This window comes from Bos taurus, chromosome 17 (genome assembly GCF_002263795.3).
Source record: "Bos taurus isolate L1 Dominette 01449 registration number 42190680 breed Hereford chromosome 17, ARS-UCD2.0, whole genome shotgun sequence".
NCBI classification, from domain to species: Eukaryota; Metazoa; Chordata; class Mammalia; order Artiodactyla; family Bovidae; genus Bos; species Bos taurus.
In genome coordinates, this window is record NC_037344.1 from 40145496 (window position 1) to 40168634 (window position 23139).

Here is a 23139-nt window from a genome sequence, read left to right on the forward strand (position 1 = left end):
ACTAGGTGAGATACACAGTCCATTTTGCAAACATGGAAACTGAGGCAGAGTAACTGACTTGCTTCAGAACAGAAAGGTTTTCAGTGACCACGCTGCAATTAGAGCCCAGGGCTTCTGTCTGCTGGCCCTGGCTCACTGCTTGGACACTGGGAATGCCCAGGGCTCTGGCCCCACGTCTGATCCATCTGCTGGGGTCACCCAGCTGAAGCACTGAGGGGAGGGGTGGGGAGCAATCACACAGCTGACAGGCCTTCAAGTCAAGGGAAGGCCAAGCTACACACTGAATTTTTCTTATTAAAGAAACCAAATAGAACTTTGTTGACACTTATGAACAGCATTTACATACGTTATGAATACTTCAAGAACCTAAATGAAGCCAAAACTCTACTATTTAAGTACATCTCAGTGACCCGTAGCTGATCTCAGGACTGCTTAGTCTAATTGCTTACGTCATCTGAACTTACACTGAATCTGTGGATTACACTGGAATATATGAAATCACCATTTCTATAGGTCAAAGAACATCTCATCAGCAACTCTGGTTACTCGTTTTATAATTCAAGTCAGCAGCCTTTCTGGCACATTACAGCTGCTTCTTCAGGGTTTCAACAGCCCCACTAAGCAGGGAAATCTCTGCAGCCTCTCTCCCACACCCCTCTGGCAGCACCTCTGCATCAGCTGGTAAACTGCCCCCGACTCCGCCTGCCCTGTCTCCAGGCACCAAAGCTCCCCGGGTGGGATGGCAGGGCCCCGAGGTGTGGGTGTCCACGAGCAACCAACACTATGGACTGTGAAGATCCTCCCTGGCCACCCTGAACTCTCTCTGGAATGAAGTCTTTGCTGTGACTTTTCCCTCAGAGCAGAAGCAATCACATCTCTGGCATCCACTGTTCTCTGGTCCAGAGTCAGAGACTAATCCCCACTCCCACAAGGGTGCTGCCACAACGGAGATGGGCGACACCCCTGTAACTGAAGGATCTTCACAGGCAGTGATAGGTGCTGAGTCCCTGCAGCCCTTCCATCCTGGGTGTCAGACAGGACAAGCCCAGGGCCAGCCCAGGCTGTGCCCCCTCGCAGGGCTGCTCTCAGAAGAAGCTTGAGGTAATATTCAGTGGGTACGATCTTGATCCCTAACTGGGTCACCTTTAACTTGTGCTCTCTAAGTGAAGTCTGATGGGGTGATGATGCATGCACACGGGCACGCACACAGATGCCAGGCAGCTGAGCACACGGGGAACTTGGACGCTGGGCAGTCAGCCTGGGGGCAGGCACATACCCACACGCCAGAACCCAGGTGCCACGAGGCCCCAGGTGGCAAGGCTGGGACCTGGGCCAGCAGATCCCAGGTGGTGGCAGCAGAGGTCACGGCTGTGGGAGACGGAAAGGGCTTGGGCGAGACATAGTGGAGGCAGCTTGTCTGTCTATCATCAGAGCCCGCCCTTGTGGGGTCTACAAAAATACTCAGCTCTTTGTCTTGAGCCCCAGCGCAGTAAATTATCACAAAGAAGAGCCTACAGTGGACAATGCAGTAAAGTATTAATACATCAGGGAGTTACTAGAGTTCTTCAAAGAGTTTTTAATCTCTCATTTTGAAAACTGCAGCAACACTGCCAAGCAAATACAAGCACAGAAATAGAAATCAAGTGTAGAGCTTGTTTCACTGGATAGAAAATACCCATTACTTTCTAGATGAAGCTTTAGATGATGAAATTATTAATAAGGAAGCCTATTTGAAAATTAATTTTCCATATAATTGACAACATAGTATAGAATGCATAAACAGGCATTCTGAATTACATGCAATGCACAAAGACACTTCTAATTTCTTGTAAGATCTCCATAAGTTGCAGGAATTGGCAGAGGAAACATTAAAATAATCTTGTATAAATTTACATTTAAAACTGAATTCAGACATACAAAATGGATATGTGTGAAGAATAACATCTTTAGCAAAACTTCTCCATAAGAATAATCTTATCTAGACATACTAAAATTTATATTTTTAAAGTTTATTAAAAGTTTATCTCAATGTTGTTATGATCTATACAATTCCAGTAACTGTTACAATAAACAAAATGAGCTTTCCCAAAATAAAAAAATTATCAAAAATTATCTGCCATCTTGGCATTTGAAAGGAGCAGCTAACACCGCTTTCAATTATGCCAACTGACATACAAATTCTGATGACCTAAACAAATGAATCTGCAGAAAAGTGAGCCAGAAAAATCTTATGAGTCAAGATATCATATGAAGTATTACTACTGATTATATAAAATGACTGCATCCAAACTTTTTTTTGCAATTTATAAGTTTATGTTAATAGTCATGGATCACTATTATTCCTATTATATTTTGAAAGTAAAATATTTTTAATATATTTATTTATTTGGCTGTGCTGAGACTTAGTTGCAGCATGTAGGATCTAGTTCCCTGACCAGGGATTGAACCCAGGTCCCTTGCATTGGGAGTGAGCAATCTTAACTGCTGAACCATCAGGAAAGTCCTGAAAGTAAAATACTTTTAATGGAAAAGCCTTACACTCATTTTATAGGTTGTTCTCAAAATGCCTGGAGCATAATTTTTTAAAAAGAAACATTAACACGTGATGTTAATTTTGGGAGAAGAGGGTGCCGGCAGCCTGACGCCCTCTACATGTCTCAGCCCCCCATCTCTGGTTCTTTCAGGACCACTTCCATGAAGGTTCCCCAAGCCCCAGGACCTCCAGAATGCTGCCTCTCTCTCCCAAGCTCCAAACACTTTACCCTCTCTAAGCATTTATCTTCTTTATACCATTATTTACCTGTGCGATTTCACGAACTTCTGAAATGCAGTTGTGCAGCTGACTCTTCACTCCCTCACAAACCCTATATATGCTACTCACAACTCAACTTACTAAGTCAACCGACTGTCGTCTGGATTTTATAGGGACAACCATCTTCATTCCCTTTTAAGTTGTGGGTTTTATGAAGAAGAGATTGGAAGCTATTGATGTAACATCATCATAAGTCAAAAATGTACATTTTGCAATGTAACTAAACTTTAGATCTGAAACCAACTGAAATAAAGGCAAAGGATATCTTGGTACCATCTCTATTCATAATCAAACTCATGACTGTTTAACAATTTAAGTTTTACCCCCCAAAAAAAAAGTGTATGTTACCATTCTTGGGTTCATATATTTTCAAAGACCATACTATGTCACCATAAGCCAAGATTTATTCCAGCCTTCTCACTTACACAAGCTACTCCTGGAGGGGAGCCAGTACAAACAGAGAATGTACTCACTTTAAATCAACACAGATCTACCCAGATATTCCCAGTGTCTTTCCTGGACCCTCAACTTGTAAACTTCCAGGCTGAGCCGAAGCTGAGTGGAAAGCTTCCACACCTTCCCAGGGATGGCAGGTGAACGCGGTGTCTGCGGGCACCCCCTAGCTGCCCACCTGGGTGCCCCTTGCAGCAAGGGGGACCCAGCTTACCTCCTGGGGATGATGCCATTTTCCAAGCTTGTGGTCTGGCTCCGAAGCCAGCGGCGCTGGTAGCTGCTGGACGAGGAAGTGGAGGAGCTTGGAGACGGGAACGGTGTGATCAGAAGGCTGCTCAGGGAGGCTGCAAGAAGAAGACTGGAAAGTGAGAGTTGAACTCAAGGAGCCTGCATGAACCTACACAAAAAGCACAAGCCCAGGATCCTAACTGTTGTGGTTCTACAGGCCACACCCAGCAGGGGGAGACCTCCCTAGGACTTCTGTACTGTGAGAAAATATCCCATAAAAGGGGAAACAAGTCAAAAGGAACAGGGGCCACAGACAGAGCCTTGCATCCATGACCAGACCTCACTTACAAATGCAAACAATTATTACTCATCCACTCAGAGTGCACACTGAAGATTTCTGATACAGTGTTCCACAGAACTATTGCTATTGCTGCCGGGTAACCAATGCCCTAAACAGCGTTGACTCACACACATTAACCTCTTTTGACTGCTTCTTCACTCTATTTAGAGGTGAAATCCAGGCAGAAAGGTAGTTCCTCCACACAGCATTGCCTCTCCTGCACCCCCAGCCCTAAATGCATAGCATTTGCCCCCAGGCCCGGCCCACTGCCACTCCCTTGCTGTGAAAGAGGAATATGTGCATGTGGGGTTGGAATGCTGGAGGAGGCAGACTTTTTCTCCTTTTACCTCCCCAAGTTACTGGGTCAGGTAGAGAAGGGGATGGAATGTGACAGGCAGCCAGTCGACGTTTTCAGACACAGGTACTGACTTCACTAAGCGCAGTATACTATGCTCGTGGACACCACTGGAAGGCAGCTTCTCCACGTGAGCAATCATGTTTTTATTTCTACTTTCACAGGCAGATGGAAATACGCTGAGTCCCCAGCGTGAGTTCTGAAATCCTGCAAGGGTTGCCTGGCTGCCCGGCAAGCATCTGCAATGTGCCAAGCGCTGTGCAGCGCGTGGTGGCCCTGCATGGAGCTGACGGCTGCAAGACCAGAGAACCCCCAGCCACAAGGGTGCGAAGCTAACAATCTAGGCTTCCTTGTCCACAGCAGAGGTGCTGTAAGCATCCATGAGACGCTCTTCTTCTGATCCAGTCCGCATGCACAGGGAAGGTAGAGCTTATTCATCTGTGGATCCCTTGTATCCAGGATGTGCCTGGGACACAACGGACAATTAACACAGGTTTGCTGAACGTATGGCACCTCTGCACTGAAGTGCTGCCAGGTGAGGCTGGCCTGGTTTCAGCCTTGAGGCTGGACTTACACCTCCAAATTCAAATCCCCATTTCAAGTATCAGTGAGTAGGTAATTCTGTTGAGAATTTTGAAGGGAGATAGAGTTCTTCCTCAAAGTAAGAGAATACTACTTAATGAAAAAAATCCTAATTAGACATGTCTGCTCCACTCCCAAGTTCTTAAAATCCCCTATAAGATCCAGAAGATCCTCGTTCCCTATTTCCAAATCTCAGGGTGCCTGGTCTTATGCTGAGCACATCATCTTCTTGGCAGGTGGAGGACACCATTGAGATGCAGCACTCGCATTATAAATACTTGTCCCTACCCTGTCACAAAAGCAGGATGGGATGAGCTAAGGACACTGTCTTCTGGAAGTCATGCTCATGCTGTGTGCTCAGTTGTGTTGACTCTCTGTGACCCCATGGACTGTAGCCCATCAGGCTCCTCTGTCCACGGGATTCTCCAGGCAAGAACACTGGAGTGGGTTGCTATGCCCTCCTCCATGGATGTTCCTGACCCAAGAATCAAACCCAAGTCTCCTGCGTCTCCTGCATTAGCAGGCAGGTTCTTTACGACTGTACCACCTGGGAAACCCTCTGGAAGTCCTACAGCTGCAAGATTCTTCTGCTCAGTAGAGGAGGAGTAAGACCCAGGCCCTCCTTCAAATCCCAGCTCTGTGGCTCACTGTCTGGGACACGTGGGTGGTTCACTTAACCTGTCAGCTTTCTCATCCATAAAACAGGAGCAGTAAAGGAGCACACCTCAGTATGTTTCGTGAGAGCTGCAACCTGCTAGTGGGTTATAAATTATTTAGCAGATCAAAACCGGTATTTTAAAAGAGAAGTATGAATGGAAATAGAGGGCAGTGTTAACACTAATTTATGACACTTTTGTTTGTCATATATAAAGATGCTTGTTACTGGATCATGATGTGAAATGCATTAGTGTGGGTGGCAGACAAAAGAAAGCTTTAAAAACCACTGACCTATTTCACACAGTTCCTGTGAGGATTAAACAAATCAATACATGTAAAACACTCAGCCAGTGCCCATACAGTAAATGTTACCTACTCACTCTCTGACAATTCTTAGAAAAGGTGGGCCAGGTAAGACATTTCAGAGTACTACTAAAAGGTCATTACTTCTGAATAGTTAATTGTGAAACGAACTGAGAACTTGTAATAGAGACATGAAAAAGAAAAGCAAAAAATTAAAATAAAAAAACCAAGGAGGATGTTCCCTTTATCCGTACTATAGAATGCGGAATAATAATTGTGATAAAAACATAAGCTAAAGGCTGGCTGAGCGTTCTCCAACATTTCCTGAAAAATATTCTGGGGGCTTCCCTGGTGGCCCAGTGGCTAAGACTCTGTGTTCCCAATGCAGAGGGCCCAGATTCAATCCCTGGTCAGGGAACTAGATTCTACAGGCCACAACTAAGAGTTCACATGCTGCAACTCATGATTCCATGTGCCACAACTTAAAAAAAAAAAATCTCGAGTGCCACAATTACCAACACAGCCAAATAAATAAAATAAGTATTTTAAAAATGCATTCTGATATCACATAGGAGGACTTTTATGCAAAAGTACTGTAGTGTATGTAGTCAATCATGCGTGCATGCTGCATTGTTTCAGTCATATCCGACTCTGTGCGACCCCATGGACTGCAGCCCACCAGGCTCCTCTGTCCATGGGATTCTCCAGGCAAGAATACTGGAGTGAGTTGCCATGCCCTCCTCCAGGGGATCTTTCCAACCCAGGGATCAAACCTGCATCTCCTGGGTCTCCTGCATCGGCAGGCGGAGTCTTTACCACTAATGCCACCTGGGAAGCCCGTAGTCAATCATACGTTTTAGCAAATGATACAGCGACAACTCTCAGACACAAGAACAGGCCTCATTTTACCTTGTAGCCTATTGCCATTTTCATGAGAAAAGGATGGATTCAATCCCCATTTAGTACGTGTGGCTATGGGCTGGGCCATGGTCTACAAGGGAGTGCAGCCTGGATGCTGCTGAGGCGCTTGTCCCCATCCCCAGGGCAGAGTGGGCTTCCCCGGCTAGTTCACTCACTTCACTGTGGGCCTGGCATCTCCAGGACACCAAAGAGCTTCTGCACAGGAGTTCCATAGGATATGTCCCAGCCCACACCATGCTTCCTGTCAGCTCCACAAGTTGGTGCCTCGGTTGTAAAACGTGCGACTTTCAGTTAAATTATTCACAGCCTCAGCTTCAGCTTTAAAAGTGCTATGTCTGACACTTCTTAGTATTTTTAGTATCGCTCTTCTTTTTAGAATACTTTTATAATTAGCACAAATGCTAATGCACACAGACTGCAAAGATTTTTGGAGTTTTGCACATGAATAAGAAAACAATTTATGCTTGCATCCCCACCCCCCTGACAGAGGAGGGCTCTTAAATAAGTGTCTATGTATTCCTACAGAAATTAGCGATAAGAAAAAAGAATACATCTATAGGCTTAAAAATGTCAACTGCTGGCTCTTCTTGACCTGTTTTGTTCAAGATAAGGATTCAGCTTTATCTGGAAATACGTCTGCTATTTGGAGAGCTTACTGTATTGATGATCTGACAAAATCTGGATTCAAAGTGACAACACCCTGAAACTCTTAATTCCATTTGCTCAACTTTGACTGAGCACCTACTAAGTTCCTGGCACTACCTGGGCCTGAGGCAGAAAGTTACAGCACAGAAAGTTCTTAACAAGCTCTGTCCTTAACAAGCCTGCATGCATGGAGTAAATAAACAAGATGATAACAGAGAGTGCTAAGTTCACATGATTTTCTTTACGAAACCAGGACAAAGGTTTATTCTCCAGTCAGTGGTCCAAGAACACCCTTGTGAAAATGGTACATCTCAACTAAACCTAAAACCCAGCAAGAGCCAGTCATGGAAAGGGCGTTATCAGATGTTCCCCAGGAAAATGACTAGATCATCTGAGTGTGTCTCTTTTAAAAATCTGTATGTACTCCTCCTCGTATATATGGGGAGCATGTTCCCCCCACCATTCAAGGATCCACTGAACATCTCCTATATGTCAGGCAGGATTCAGGCTACTGGGGATGGAGCAGTCAGCGTGACTCAGTAGCTGGGTCTCTGCCCTAGGGGAGCTTACTCTTCATGGGAAAAGCAGCAGCAAGCAAAAATCCCCAAGGAATTACAAAACACAACCAGAATGTGGTGAGTCCACAGGGGCAAACTCAACATTGGAAAAGGAAATGCAAACTCAAACACTCAGAAGCTGCTACGATTCCTCCAATGGGAAGAACTGTGAGTTTGGCTGGTTGATGCTGCTGCAAAATGGAGTCATGTGCTCTCCAACCTGACAGCACACCTGGGACAGTGCAGAGGCAGGACTGCAGCAAACATCTGGGTCTAGAGTGCAGGTTTGGACTTGCCAGATAGCCCTCACTGGCAGGAGACACCTGGGCGGAGGAACCCGCAGAAGCCCCAAGTCCTCCATCTCTTGCACAGCTTGGACAGAACAGATGAGGTGTCTTTGTTTATGGACACACTCGTGCCAAAACTCAGTTCAGTTCAGTTGCTCAGTCGTGTCCAACTCTTTGCGACCCCATGAACCGTAGCACGCCAGGCCTCCCTGTCTATCACCAACTCCCGGAGTCCACCCAAACCCATGTCCATTGAGTCGGTGATGCCATCCAACCATCTCATCCTCTGTCATCCCCTTCTCCTCCTGCCCTCAATCTTTCCCCACATCAGGGACTTTTCCAATGAGTCAGCTCTTCGCATCAGGTGGCCAAAGTGTTGGAGTTTCAGCTTCAGCATCAGTCCTTCCAATAAATATTCAGGGCTACTTTCCTTTTAGATTGACTGCTTTGGTCTTCTTGCAGTCCAAGGGAGTCTTGGACTTTTCTCCAAAACCACAGTTCAAAAGCATCAATTCTTGGGCGCTCAGCTTTCTTTATGGTCCAACTCTCACATCCATACATGACCACTGGAAAAACCATAGCTTTGAGTAGACGGCAAAGTAATGTCTCTGCTTTTTAATATGCTGTCTAGGTTAGTCATAACTTTCCTTCCAAGGAGTAAGCGTCTTTTAATTTCATGCCTGCAATCACCATCTGCAGTGATTTTGGAGACTGGAAAAATAAAGTCAGCCACTGTTTCCACTGTTTCCCCATCTATTTGCCATGAAGTGATGGGACCGGATGCCATGATCTTCGTTTTCTGAATGTTGAGTTTTAAGCCTTTTTCATTCTCCTCTTTCACTTTCATCAAGAGGCTCTTTAGTTCTTCTTTACTTTCTGCTATAAGGGTGGGGTCATCTGCATATCTGAGGTTATTGATATTTCTCCCGGCAATCTTGAATTCAGCTTGTGCTTCTTCCAGTCCAGCGTTTCTCATGATGTACTCTGCATAGAAGTTAAATAAGCAGGGTGACAATATACAGCCTTGACGTACTCCTTTTCCTATTTGGAACCAGTCTGTTGTTCCATGTCCAGTTCTAACTGTTGCTTCCTGACCTGCATACAGATTTCTCAAGAGGCAGGTCAGGTGGTCTGGTATTCCCATCTCTTTCAGAATTTTCCACAGTTTATTGTGATCCACACAGTCAAAGGCTTTGGCATAGTCAATAAAGCAGAAATAGATGTTTTTCTGGAACTCTCCTGCTTTTTCAATGGTCCAGTGGATGCTGGCAATTTGATCTCTTGTTTCTCTGCCTTTTCTAAAACCAGCTTGAACATCTGGAAGTTCACGGTTCACATATTGCTGAAGCCTGGCTTGGAGAATTTTGAGCACTACTTTACTAGCGTGTGAGATGAGTGCAAGTGTGCGATAGTTTGAGCATTCTTTGGCATTGCCTTTCTTTGGGATCGCAATGAAAACTGACCTTTTCCAGTCCTACAACAGGCTAATGTGACCAGACCTCTATTTTCTCTTCAAGCTCAGCTTGCAGACTCTCCCCTCACTGCGTCCAGCCTCCCTCTGTTCCCAGTACATAGCAGTCTTTATGCTGCCCACACACAAACTTGCAAAGCCTGTTCCCAACCCTGGGCTCTGCCCCAGCAGCCCCCAAAGTCTAACATGTTCTCTGCTCTGGTCTTCACCAAGCAAGTTAGCAAGGTGCTTGAGTCAACTGAGACTTCAGCTTCCAGTAGAGGCATTCCTTGAGCAAGCACTCTGGTGGTGACTGAAGCCTGCCTACATTTTATTGTCTTTCTCTGTGTCTTCTCTATTGAATATAAACTACATGTCTACTTGATTACTGATCTCTCCTCACATCCAACAAAAACGTCTGGTGCATAAGATTCTCAAGAAAAGTTGCTTCATGATGTCTGTCTCAATCAACAAGCACAGCAGACCCAAAACATTAGAAAAAAAATTTCTAGAGAGTTCAAAACCTGAATTTGTTAAAAAGCTTCCTATGGTCAAAACTGTATAGAGAGCATAAGGATTTTCTCCCCACCTCTTCATTTTAAGTCTTTTTTATGTTTGACAGGGAAGCCTAGTGGCTCAGATGGTAAAGAATCTGCCTGCAACGTAGCAGATGCAGGTTCGATTCCTGGGTCAGGCAGATCCCCTGGAGAAAGGAATGGCAATCCACTCCAGTATTTTTGCCTGGAGAAACCCATGGACAGAGGAGCCTGGTAGGCTATAGCCCATGGGGTCAAAAAGAGTCAGACACGACTTAGTGACTAACACTTTCACTTTGATGGTGGAAGTGATGATGGTGGTGGTGGTAATGGTGATGGTGGTGGAGGTGATGGTGGTGATGATGGCAGCGGTGGTGGTGGTGATGGTGGCAGCGGCGGTGGTGGTGATGATGGTGGTGGTGGCGGTGATGATGGTGGTGATGTTGGAGGTGGTGATGGTGGTGACGGTGATGGTAGCAGTGTGGCTCTGAGCCTGAACCCTTTCTCTCAGTTTGATACAGAGGGTACTACAACTAAAACAGTACACGACAACAGCTTTTGTTGACTGTAACACTAACAGTACTTCTCTTAAGAGTTTCTGCTTATTAAACACTTGAAAAATATAAAGTTCTTTAAAGTTCAGCAGTTGTGTTTCTAATCACAGAAGAGTTGAAGTACTTAAAAGGTCAATTATTGTCTGATAGGAAGACGTCTTTTTTAATAAACCAAACAAGTTAATTGGCAAATCAAATTCTGATTAAAACACATTTAGCTCCCAAACCATAGAATTACTTTAAGACTACATACAGTCCTCAAAAGCACCACAGATAACTTTTCAGTTTTAATAAAATTTCTTTAAAACCCCCTGAATGAAAAGACAATGTTCTTCTCATCAAGATTTCAAAACATACCAATTTTTAAAAACAGACTTCAGGGGACTTCCCTAGTGGTCCAGAGGTTCACTGCAGGGAACATGGATGCCATCCCTGGTCAGGGATCTAAATTCCCACACGCCATACAGTGTGGCCGAAAAAAGAAAGAAAAAGAAAAGAAAAACAGACTGCATTTTTAGAGCAGTTTCAGGTTCACCACAAAACGGGAGTGGCAGGTGCAGAGTATGCACAGGTGCTCACATGCACAGCCTTCCCCAAGAGCAGCATCCCCACCAGAGGGCATGTCTGCTGTGACTGACCACCCAGAGTCCAGAGCTTCACGGGGGTTCACTCCTGGGTACATATCCCACGCTGTCTGGACAGATCATGACACGCGCCCACCACTACAGCACCACACAGCATAGGTTCACTGTCCTCCCCCCATCTACCCCCACCTAAGCCCTGACAACCACCATCTCTTTCCTGTCTCCATCGCTTTGTCATTTCCACGATGTCACACGGTGATTCTTACAATAGCACACCATCACATCAGCCTTTCGTGACTGCCTTCTTTCACTTAGTCATGAGCTTTTAAGTTTGCTGCTGTCCTTTCTTGGCTTCATAGCTAATTTCTCTTTAGCATGAAAAATATTCGACCAAAAATACCTTACATTTTAATCCCTCATCTAGGATATAAATTCTAGCCTAGCCCTGGTGACCTACTCACTCTCTACATTTATACGCCAAGTTATGTAACTTACCCATGTCTTTGTAGCCATAGTCTGAACTCTAAGAACGAATCTACAAAGGATTTGTAGAGGTTGGTCCTTTGTTCTTCCACACAAATAAAAGTGATTTTGCCCAACTTCACAAGGGATTTTAATTGAAATTACACTGACTTTACATATTTATTTGTGGAACTCGATCTCTCTCTCCAGATAATATATATGCATTCCTCTAACAACGATTTTAAAATTTCTCCTTGACAGTAGCACATATCTTTTCTCAGAAATATTCTTAGATCTCTTGTAGTTTTGCCTGCAGTGTGCATTACTTGTTGATTCTAATTTTTCTTAAACAGGTATAGATGAATACAAGTCTAGAAAGGAAAGAGGTAATGTGAAAGAACTGACAGATTTGTGAAGAGAAACATCTATTCTGGGAGCACACCAAGGGTCTGGCCTGAAATATGAGAAGCACAAAGAACTGAGGAAGCTGAGCTCCGCCCCAGCTGCAGAATAGACAGTCGAGCCCGAATCAGCGCTATCCTTCCAAGCCCTCCTCTTAAGCTCAACTGTGCCTAGATGGCCCAACTGTGGAAACCAGCAGAATGAGTGAGTTCTTTAACAACAGGGGACCCTCCCGGAGGTGAAACCCAGATGGCGCTTTGCGCTCCCAGGGCACACTGCGCACAACGAGTGTGTGGTTCGTGTGCAGACCCGCTCCTCCTGTGACATCGGCCTGCAGGGGGTGCACAGACTCCTGGTGACCTTCCGCCGGGGAACTGTACCTAGTCCTCTCAGACCCCTCATTCCAGATCAGGTTCCTCTCTATAGAGGATGATTTAAAAAGAAAAAAAAAAAAAAGAGGCCTCTTTTCTTCAGGTGTGGTGTGTGATGTTCAGAGTTTGGGGCAGCCTATAGAAAGCCAGTTCATCATGAGGATGAGCCAGTGTCAGCTGTGATCTCGGAGCTTCTGCTGCCTGTGCAGCTGCAGATATTCCCCACGTTCCCAAGGTGTTGGCCTTGGGAACCTTAGACATGAGTGGACATCAAGGTCAGAGAAGCTGCACACAAGCACTGCACTCTAGTGTAAAAAGGCGTTTCCCAAGGAGGGCAGGTTAAGCTCTCAGACGTCGGTGTGTGTGGACTGCAATGAATCCGTCACCTAAATGCAGGGCAGGCAGGGAAGCTGGGTGTCTCGCTGTCTGCGGATAAGCCAGGTGGGGAGGGTGGGATGGTCCCCATGCTCATGGATAATGGGTAACAGAGAAACCAGCACCGACTCACACGTTTAACTGAACACAGGCACAGGTACCACAGACAGCAGTATGTACAGAGCCACGGATATACACGGAACACAAAGCAACATAGATCAAAGATCCTGAGTGCCGCAACTAACTGCCGGCACAGCCAAAAAAAAATTTTTTTTTAAATGACATTTAAAAAGAAAAAAAAGACATTTTACCTCTGTTTTATTTCTTCCTAAAACCCAGAACCCCAGGCTAGTCACGTGAGAAACATCAAACAAATTCTAACAACTGGCATTCTATGCAATACCTGACTGCTAGTTCTTGAAACCATCAAGGTCACCAAAACAAAGTCTGAGAAACTCCCAGAGGAGAGTGGAGCCAAGCGGACACGACAACTGTTAATAAACACGCCATCTTATTAACCAAGATGTTACTAACAGGGAGGCTTGTGCAAGGTACACAGATGCTCCCTACTATCATCTCAACTGCTCTGCAAATCTACAACTGTTCTAAAAAATAAAAATCTATTAAAAAATATTTTCCCCATCTCTCAACCAGTAAGACAGGAAGTTACAAATTATAGGAAAAAGAGAATAAACAATGTCATTAATTTTTTACGTCTTCTCTTGCTGATTCAAGTCAAACTCTGGGAGTCCCTGCTCTGCTTCAGGATGAGCACTTGGTCCCACACAGCATGGGTGGTGAGGAGCAGAGGCCTGGGGAGCACAAGAGGCCTCAGTGGAGGGAGACCTGCCCCGGGAGCACCCAATGACTTTGAAGCGGCTCCCAGGAGGAAGGGAAGCAGAAGGCCCATCGGGGCCCCATGCAGCCCCACGTCTGCCATCCCTGCAACAGGACGCTGGGAGCCTCAAAGGAGAGGTGCCTCGTTCACGAGCTGAGCCACCAGGGAAGTCAGAGTTCACATTTGCACCAGATTCACATCTGCCTCCTCCTCCCGAGAAAACACCCAGATGCGGCTGCTATGGACCTTTCACTTCAATGCACACTCAGCCTCTCAACGTTCCTGCTTCTCGGAGGCCAAAAAAGACTCATCTAAGGCGTGATTTAGAGTCAGAGAACTACCAAACCTATGGGGATTCTGATGTGCACAACGTGAACCTTCATACCAAACACACGATAAACCGAGAAGCTACCCAGGAACACCCAAACTTCCGCCTAAGGTGCCAACTTTCTGTTGGCACCAGCTCCCCCCAGTCTCTCTAGTCTTTTCTGGAACAAGAAGGAGCAGAAACAGACACATAAGAGAAAGTTACAGTGGGAACCTTGTGATCTCAGGGCTCAGAGTGGGAACCTTGTGATCTCAGGGCTCAGAGTGGGACTCGGTCAAATACTAGTCATCTTTGGATAAAGAGTGTTCACTACACAAAGGTGTGCATGCAAACGTGTTAAGTCACTTCAGTTGTGTCCGACTCTTTGCAACACTATGGACTGCCCACGCTTCTCTGTCCATGGGGTTCTCCAGGCAAGAATACTAGAGCGGGTTGCCATGCCCTCCTCCAGGGAATCTTCCTGATCCAGGGATCGAACCCGTGTCGCTGACATCTCCTGCACTGGCAGGTGGGTTCTTTACCACTAGTGCCACCTGGGTGTTCACCACATAAAGACAAACACACCAAATTCTATGAGCTGCTAAGGCAGCAACTGGTTTGGAGCATGGCCTTGCTTCTACTGTGGTTCCTGCTTCTTTATTCCTGGAGACTTGACCAAGACAGAGCCAGCCCCAGCCAAGCCTGACTGGAGAGGCTCCAGGGGCTGGGCTCTGGGACACTAAGACCATCACACCGCACACTCTCAGCCTCCAGTGGCTGATGGATGGGTGTGACTCAAAGGCCCTCCTGCAGCGTGGATGCTGACCACACCCCGTACAGATGGAGATCATCCCAAGCACCACGGAACACAAAGTCAGATGATCCTCTTACCACGCCATAAGCGGCATATCCCAGGTTTTACATTTGTGTAAAAACTGCTACAAATGAAAACAACACAGGTCCAACTAATGGCACTTACACCTCTGACCAAGTTTACCTAAGACGGGATCAGGAAACCCAAAGTCAATCAACTCACTGAAACCAATCATACACAGAATGTTGTGTACTTTTCATCACGTGACATATATTAACCAAACAGGTGGACTCTGTCACAAACTCCATTTCACTTAACAACTTGGGAGCAGAGCTATATGCCGAGCAGGGTGAAGGGCTAGGTACCACATGGAAGGGACTGGAGGGAAACAGAAATGACTTAAGGCAGCAAGCCCAGCCCAGGCTCAGCACAATGAGGTGAGGGCCAACCGGCTGCAGTAGGTGCCCCAAGCCTGCAGCAGGCACAGCCCACACACCCCCGAACCCTCCAATTCCACATCATTCGCTCACCACCCTTCTTTCACTGCAATGAATCTATCTCTGATCTGAACCACAAATCAAAGTCAAAAGCAGAATCAGGTATAAGAGCAGAAACCAAGAGATCTTAAAAGCAGTCTTGAGAAAGTTTAAGGCTTTGAGACAGGCTGCGACCCAGGACCCTTTGCTGTAGTGTGTGGGCCTGGACAAATGTCTCAGCAGATACCAAGAAACTAGAAGGGACTAAAAATAACTGCATGCATGTGCAGCTGGGGCAAGTTAAAGACACAAAAAAACCAAAGACTCTAACTACAACTTCTGAAGATCCAGGAACAAAAGCAGAGTGTTGGGAGTAAAAGCAGGGTACTGTGCATGCCCTCTGCACACACCACCACCTAGGGGTGGGCCGACCACCTACGCCACCCCTCCAGCCTGATCCCTGGACGCACTCCTACGCGCACCCCGTGTAAGGAACCAGCTCAGCTCACTCCCCTCTCCTCTCCGGGGGCAAGCTGCTGCTGCTGCTGCTGCTGCTAAGTTGCTTCAGTCGTGTCGGACTCTGTGCGACCCCATAGACGGCAGCTCACCAGGCTCCCCTGTCCCTGGGATTCTCCAGGCAAGAACACTGGAGTGGGTTGCCATTTCCTTCTCCAATGCAAGAAAGTGAAAAGTGAAAGTGAAGTCACTCAGTTATGTCTGACTCCTAGCAACCCCATGGACTGCAGCCTACCAGGCTCCTCTGTCCATGGGATTTTCCTGGCAAAAGTACTGAAGTGGGGTGCCATTGCCTTCTCCGCCGGGAGCAAGCTAGGGCACCTGTTACTTGTTCTCGCTACCCCTGCTGCAGTGGGGGCCCAATAAAGCCTTGTTTGAATTCTGTGTCTGGTCTCTTGTCAATTTCTACTGATTAAGGAGGCCAAACACTCTGGTCAGTAACAGCCTGACATCATAAGAAAAGGCACAGAAGATAAAATCTAGAGCAGTATGTCTCCAGGACAGAAGGAGTGAATGGGTCAGCAGGCAGCCCTGCCACGCTCATGGTCAGAGTGACACCCACGGACACTGTCCCTCCCCTGATCTGACCCTCAGCACTCAGCAAGCAAGGACCACTGGCTCAAGGAGGCATCTCTCTTTTTAGAGGGACACTTCTCAGTGCGCGTTCACTGCCAGGGCTCATCCTGGTGCACATCATGCCTGGACACTACCCCTGAAGGCCCAGAGCTCAGAGTGCTCACCCCAAGGGCGATGCCAAACAAGAGGAGACATGCACGTACCTGACCGGGCGATGCCGCTGTCCCTGTCTTCGTTCTGTCCTCTGCTCGGCATATCAACCGGGGTGCTGTGTGCTGTGGGAGGCAAGGAAACCTGGTCAGTGGACTGTTCAAATCAACTGCACTCATTTTTATGATGGCTAGTGAGGACCAGCGTAAGTGTACATAGAGAGGAACGAGAAAGCAGAATTCAGTGCAGCAAAGACAGAGATGGGGGAGGAAGAGGAGAGGGGTGAGGAAGAGATGGGGGAGGGGACAGTAGGGGGGAGGGGGGCGGTAGAAGAAAGGGTGAGGAAGGGGTGGGATGAGGAAGAGGGGGGGAAGAGCAGAGAGGAGGTGGGGGGCGGGGGGAGCAGGAGAAAAGAAGGGGAGGTGGAGGGAAGGAGAGGGGGCAGAAAAGAGAGGGGAGGAGAGTGGGGGGGAGAAAAGAGGGGAGAGGAGCAGGGCAGGTGGGGGAGGCAGGATCAGGTGCCTGTCCTACGGCAGCACAGACACTTATCCCATACTCACCTCTAACTGAATCATAAACTACGTGGGCACTTGATACAATGAACTGCATCCTGCAGTGGATACTTTGAGGCATTTTCCTCATTAGTAGATTTTAAATAGTATTTAAGTATTTTCAATATATTAGAATGTACTTCAAAATATTAAGAAATTTCAAAATGCTTTATAATCAGTTTTAGTAACAACTATAGGCCACCTAGAGAACTACGTGAAAACCATTTCATAAATTTGAAAAATGTTTCTGTTTTATAACCCATTCTCTTGGTAGATAGAAAACACGTATTTATTTTCAACAATTTTTTCTCCACCTCTTTTCCATATATACCGAGATTCAGAATTATTGTAGACTTGCTTAGAAAACACTCTATTTTATACATAGTATCAGCAGTAAAATAGATAACTAATGAGAACCTATGTATACACAAGGAACTCTACTCAGTGCTCTGTGGTGACCTAAATGGGAAGGGAATCCAGAAAAGAGGTGATACATGTATACGTCAAGCTGTTTCACTTCGCTGTACAGTAGAAACTAGCACTACACTGTAAGACAACAAAACTCCAAAAAAAACTAACAAAAAAAGAAAACACTCTATCAAGGATTACAGACTTCTAGGAAAGCTTCAGATCAGTCTTAACTATTTCCTTATTGAGCTAGAAGGTAGCTGACATGTGGCTACAGTTAGCTTTATAGTGCACAAGGTTGCCCTGCCTGAGTGTTATATTTGCCAGCTATTTTGTGAAGCATGTTTATTTTTGCAATTTTAAGGAGAGTGTATAAACAAACATGTTATCCTCATTTTGAAGTAGGTAGGAGAGTGTCTGTCAGTTAACTAGGGGGCCTAGCATATTTTAGGCTACAAAGAAAAATGGAATGAAGCATACCATTTGCCATAAACACAACCTTTCAAGTTAGCAGTGAAGACTTCCACACTTGTTAATCATGCCAGCCTACACAGATAGCAGACAGCCTCAGCTAGAAGACCAGGCTCTGCTCAGAGTGTACCTCCCAGAGAGATGCAGACAATTACACCTGTAAAGAAGCTGGAAAATGCACTTGAGCTCTCTCTCTTGCCACAGAGACAGAGAGAAAATGAGTGAGGTTGGTCTTCCATGCTGTTGTTAGAGTGACTTTTGAAAAGACTGTGCAGCTAAGGATGCAGGTGAAAAATGGACTGAAGATGCCACAGTAAAGAGAGACAGTTCACAGCAGCAGAAGAGGCTGAAGAAGATCAGAAGATATTATCCTCTTAGAAATACGAAGGGCTCATTTTGGATCAAAATCAGCTTACGCTGGGGTATTACAGAGACTTTACAATAGGGGTTCACGGGTGGAAGTTTCAGAACATGGGGAACTTGGCAGCATTTGGAACTAATTATCTCAAGAGCCCCTTGGATTTCTAGAGAGGTGCCAAACAGGATTTGTTTCCAAGAACCTGCCCAGGATTTATTAGTGTGTGCGGGTCACACCGTGCGCAGCATTCCACACAAACCTGCAAAGAAAGAGGCGCTGCGGCTGAGCCGGAGAGGTCCTCCCTCGGCCGCCCCTGGGGGCAGCTTGCCGCCGCATCCCTGCAGCGCACCTGCGGCGGAGACGACACGGGGGCGGACAAGGCACACACAGAATAAACACAGATTAAAGATACTGCCAGAACAAAACAACACCGCAAACTCAAAGAAAGCAAAACGCACACCCGCAGCGGGGGGGCGCCCAGAAAGCAAGACCCAACTACGCGGCGGAGTTTACCTAGGTTACTTCCGGTCCGACAGGGACCCAGGTTATTCTGATTTGTGTTCAGTTTCCCCAGGTTAGGATCTTGGTTGATGTATTCGAAGCTGTCTTGCAAGCTAAGTCCAGAAGGGGATGGAAGGGAGAGAAACATCAAGAGATGAATACAGCTGTTTGCTAACAGACTCTCAGGTACAAGACAATCCACCAGTTGGTCAGATTTTTCTTTATAAATTAATAAAGTCTCGCATCTACTGGAGGGAATTAATCTTCAGGGGAATTTGTTGGAAGACAAGAAAGGTTCTGGGAGGTAGTTAAACCTTTAAAACTAAATGACACATTCCAAACATTTACAATCCAAATATACAATTTCACATTATATAAGGGGGAATAAGAAACTCTAAAATCTTGTTTTGGTGACTAAGACCAAGGCTAATGCTACTTATTTCAAGGGTAATTTTACATAAACCTTCAAAATGAAATTCATTTTAACTCTTAGTTAACATCCATGAGAAATTTGGCAACCTTTTTCAGGAGGACCATATAACGGAAATTATGATTTTTATAGGAGTCTGATTGCACAACTTCTAAAAAGTTAGAATTACTCATAAATAAACATGTGAGAGGGCTTCCCTGGTGGCTCAGATGGTAAAGAATCTGTCTGCAATGAAGAAAACCCAGGTTCTATCCCTGGGTTGGGAAGATACCCTGGAGAAGGGAATGGCAACCCACTCCAGTATTCCTGCCTGGAGAATTCTATGGACAGATGAGCCTAATGGGCTACAGTCTTTGGGATCACAAAGACTCAGATATGACTGAGTGACTAACACAACAACATACGTGTGAGAGAAGCAGATTTTAATAATTTATTGTATTTACTAAGAAGTGAAATAAAAAAGATTTTGAGGATAATATAGCATAATGAGGCAAAAATCATTTTTACTTAAATCTAAGCTCAATATTTTATTGAGGGAGTTAGTATAATAAATGCTCAGGTAGTAGCAAAGATCTGAAAAAGAATATCTCACCAAAAAAGAAACATTAATTCCTATGCTTGCTCCTACTGCTGCTAAGTCACTTCAGTCGTGCGACTGAAGTGCGACTCTGTGCGACCCCACAGACGGCAGCCCACCAGGTTCCCCTGTCCCTGGGATTCTCCAGGCAAGAACACTGGACTGGATTGCCATTTCCTTCTCCAATGCATGAAAGTGAAAAGTGAAAGTGAAGTCGCTCAGTCATGTCCGACTCTTAGTGACCTCATGGACTGCAGCCTACTAGGCTCCTCTGTCCATGGGATTTTCCGGGCAAGAGTACTGGAGTGAGGTGCCATTGCCTTCTCTGATTCCTACGCTTAAGTCCTGACAATCCAGTCTTAAAATACTCAAAAATATAAATTCTTTACTGGGCTGAAAAGTAAGCAGACTTACTCAAAGGCACCCAAATTTGCAGAGAAACATACTTTTAATTTCCAAAGACCGTAAAAAAAAATACAGCCTTTATCTGACCCTGAAGAATACCCCTTTAATTTATAACAAACATTTCTTTCAAACTTACCCAAGTATAACAAATGTTTTGTTATTTCATTCAAAAATAGAATTATATAAGATATTTCTGCTTGGAAAATTCAAAATACATGAACAAATGTGCCAAGGTAAGAGTTAAGTTAGACACTGAAATATTCTTAGTCTACATAGAAGAGCAAAATTAAGAGTTGGCGGAGGAACTCAGGAGCAAAAATCAAAACACTGCCTGACCTGAGCCCCCACCAACTGCAGAGGTGGCACAGATGGCTGAGACAGTGAGCACAGACAACCTCTCCTGCCGTTCAGGGGCCTCTCAGCCTGGCAAACTCACCCTGTGCCTCATTTCTTTAACAGACAAGGCTTTAAGATTTTTTTTAACGTGGGCCATTTTTAAAGTCTTTATTGAATTTGTTACAACACTGCTTTTGTACAACGTTTTTGGTTTTTTGGCTATGAGGCATGCGGGGTCCCAGCTCGCTGCTGACCAGGGATTGAACCTGCACGCCCTGCATTGGAAGGCAAAATCTTAACTACTGGACCACCAGGGAAAAGTCCTGATAAGACTTTAAGATAAAATAATACTGGGGATAAAATAACACTGGCCACTCATTACTGCAGTCCCTCCTTTTTTCCCCTTCACATTTCATTTTACAGGAAATGAAAACTTGGTGTCTGGCAGTAGGAACAGAGCGTAACAGGTAGAGACCCCAAATATATGTACAGACAGATCTGTCTTCATGGCCAACTGTTAAGGTCCAGGGCCTTTTCACACTCACTGTGTACTGGACAACGGCCACCTTGAAAACCCTGTGTTAATGGGGACTCGTCCTGCTTCACATCTCAAAAAGGGTCACAAGGAGTGACTCGATCCAGGAACAGCCACTTGGAACAATGGGGGGTGGAGGGGGGGACAGCCCAGAAACAGCCACTTGGAACAGTGGGGGGTGGGGGACACCCCAGAAACAGCCATTTGGAACAATGGGGGGTGGGGGGCACACCCCAGAAACAGCGACTTGCAACAGCAGGAGTGGGGGCATACCGCAGAAACAGCCACTTAGAACAGTGGAGGGTGGGGGCACACCCCAAAACAGCCACTTGGAACACTGGGGTGGGGGGACACCCCACACTTACTTGTTTGTACTCCCACAGAAACTGCCCATCCTGGCAGAGAAGACTTTACTAACCATCAGCTGTGGAGGAGAACTGGAGGAAAAGACAAAAGAACAGAGCAGGAAGAGATGCTTTTTTGTTTGCTTGCTTTTATTTCTACTTTTTCTGAAGCTCTTATTCATTTCTATATTTTATTTGACAAAGAATGAGACATGTATTTTTCAAATCACTGTATCAGTGGGGTGCCTAGATTTTTTTTTTTCTAATTTTATCATTTTAAAATCCCAAGGATGTTAAAACCCTAGAAGAGAGACATGGAGACATTTCTGGGGGCCACTTTCCTTGGGAGCAAGTATTTCAGATGAACAAACTTCGCTTAGCAGGAATCTTTCAAAGTAGAAGTTTGTTTTCTCTCAGGTTACATTTTTCATCTGTCACATGGCACAGGATGAACAGACAGAAGGTTAGACATGCAGAATGGGGAAAGGCTTTCTTTCATAAATCATATAGCTTGTGCCTCAAGCAAGCTAAATTCTGTTCTGACATGCAGACAATGGACATATTCTTTAATGGAGTCGCATTTTGTTTTTTGCAGAAGTTTTTATTCTAGACACCATTCCCTGGAAACAGAAATAAACTTGCCATTCATTCAATGATTTTTTAAAAAATAAGAAAAAAATATGTACCTCAGTAAAAGGAAAAAGTCATGACTAAAATTTTAATCTGAAAATGGAAAATTTATGAGATTTTGAAAAACTTAAAATATTTGAATAATTCTGATAGAAAGTGTTGCTGCTACTAACCTAGCAGATAGAAGACTTTGGTATGCATTTTTCACTTACAGTACTTAGTTAAAGCTTAGGATTTTGTTCTGCTAAGCTGATTCAAGGTAAGAGTTATGTAGGAAAAGTCTATTTTAACTGTTAAAGATGCATAAAAAATATCAAGTGCTAACAACATCAGATAACAGTCTATTGTTTAACTATGTAAGTTTTTTTTAAGCACGTTTGAATTAGGAGTCAGCATCCCCATGCTATGTTTCACACGTGGTGGCGGTGCCAGAACTCACCGTATGTAGTGAATCTTCAGGGTAGAGCCTTGGTAGCTCATGGCGACCGAGCCGAACATCATCTCCCCGAGCATGTTGACATCAGAGGCGGGCCGCGTGTACTATCAGACATGAAAGGAACCACCACAGCGTCATGCACAGTGTGACCGAGAATAACGCTCAGCTTGTTGGTAATTAGACCTGTTTCTCAAAGCAGCATCTGATAGCTTTACAACCTTAGTGACTGTAAAAATGGTGACTGCCTACTTTTTTCCCCCAAATAATCATTAATGTTCATGATTTCTTCTTTACACATGATATCCTCACACAGGACCCAAGCATTTTACTGAAGCTCATTTTTAATCTTTTTTATGAGAAGCAAAGGTTTTCCTCATCTCCATTTACAAAGGCTAAGAAGAAAGACTAGGTGATGGAAGAGACAGGGTGACTGCTCTCTTGGTACTAAGAATATATTCTGGGAAGAAACAGTCCAGGATTATCCAACCAAAATTAACACTGCTGAACAAAACGCCCCTTGGGGCAGGTGAGGTCCAAAAGATGATAAGACAGTCTGATCCCCCTAAAGTTTTACAAAAATATTTTTAAAATATCTGAACCCTTACC

At 45.2% G+C, this 23139-nt stretch overlaps 1 protein-coding gene across 10 annotated transcripts in view; it reads right to left on the minus strand.

Annotated features, from left to right (window-relative positions):
- FNIP2 (folliculin interacting protein 2) overlaps positions 1-23139 on the minus strand; it is a 126790-nt gene that overhangs the window by 36361 nt on the left and 67290 nt on the right. For 6 of the 10 annotated variants that reach the window (XM_024977606.2, XM_059876283.1, XM_005217629.5 and 3 more), the window contains 6 exons: positions 22537-22637; positions 21489-21560; positions 18853-18953; positions 18599-18688; positions 16605-16676; positions 3480-3609 (listed from right to left, as the gene is read on the minus strand). In XM_024977606.2, coding sequence (XP_024833374.1) covers positions 3480-3609; positions 16605-16676; positions 18599-18688; positions 18853-18953; positions 21489-21560; positions 22537-22637 — 566 coding nt within the window. The other 4 variants (XM_002694423.6, XM_024977608.2, XM_024977607.2 and 1 more) reach the window with 3 other exon arrangements.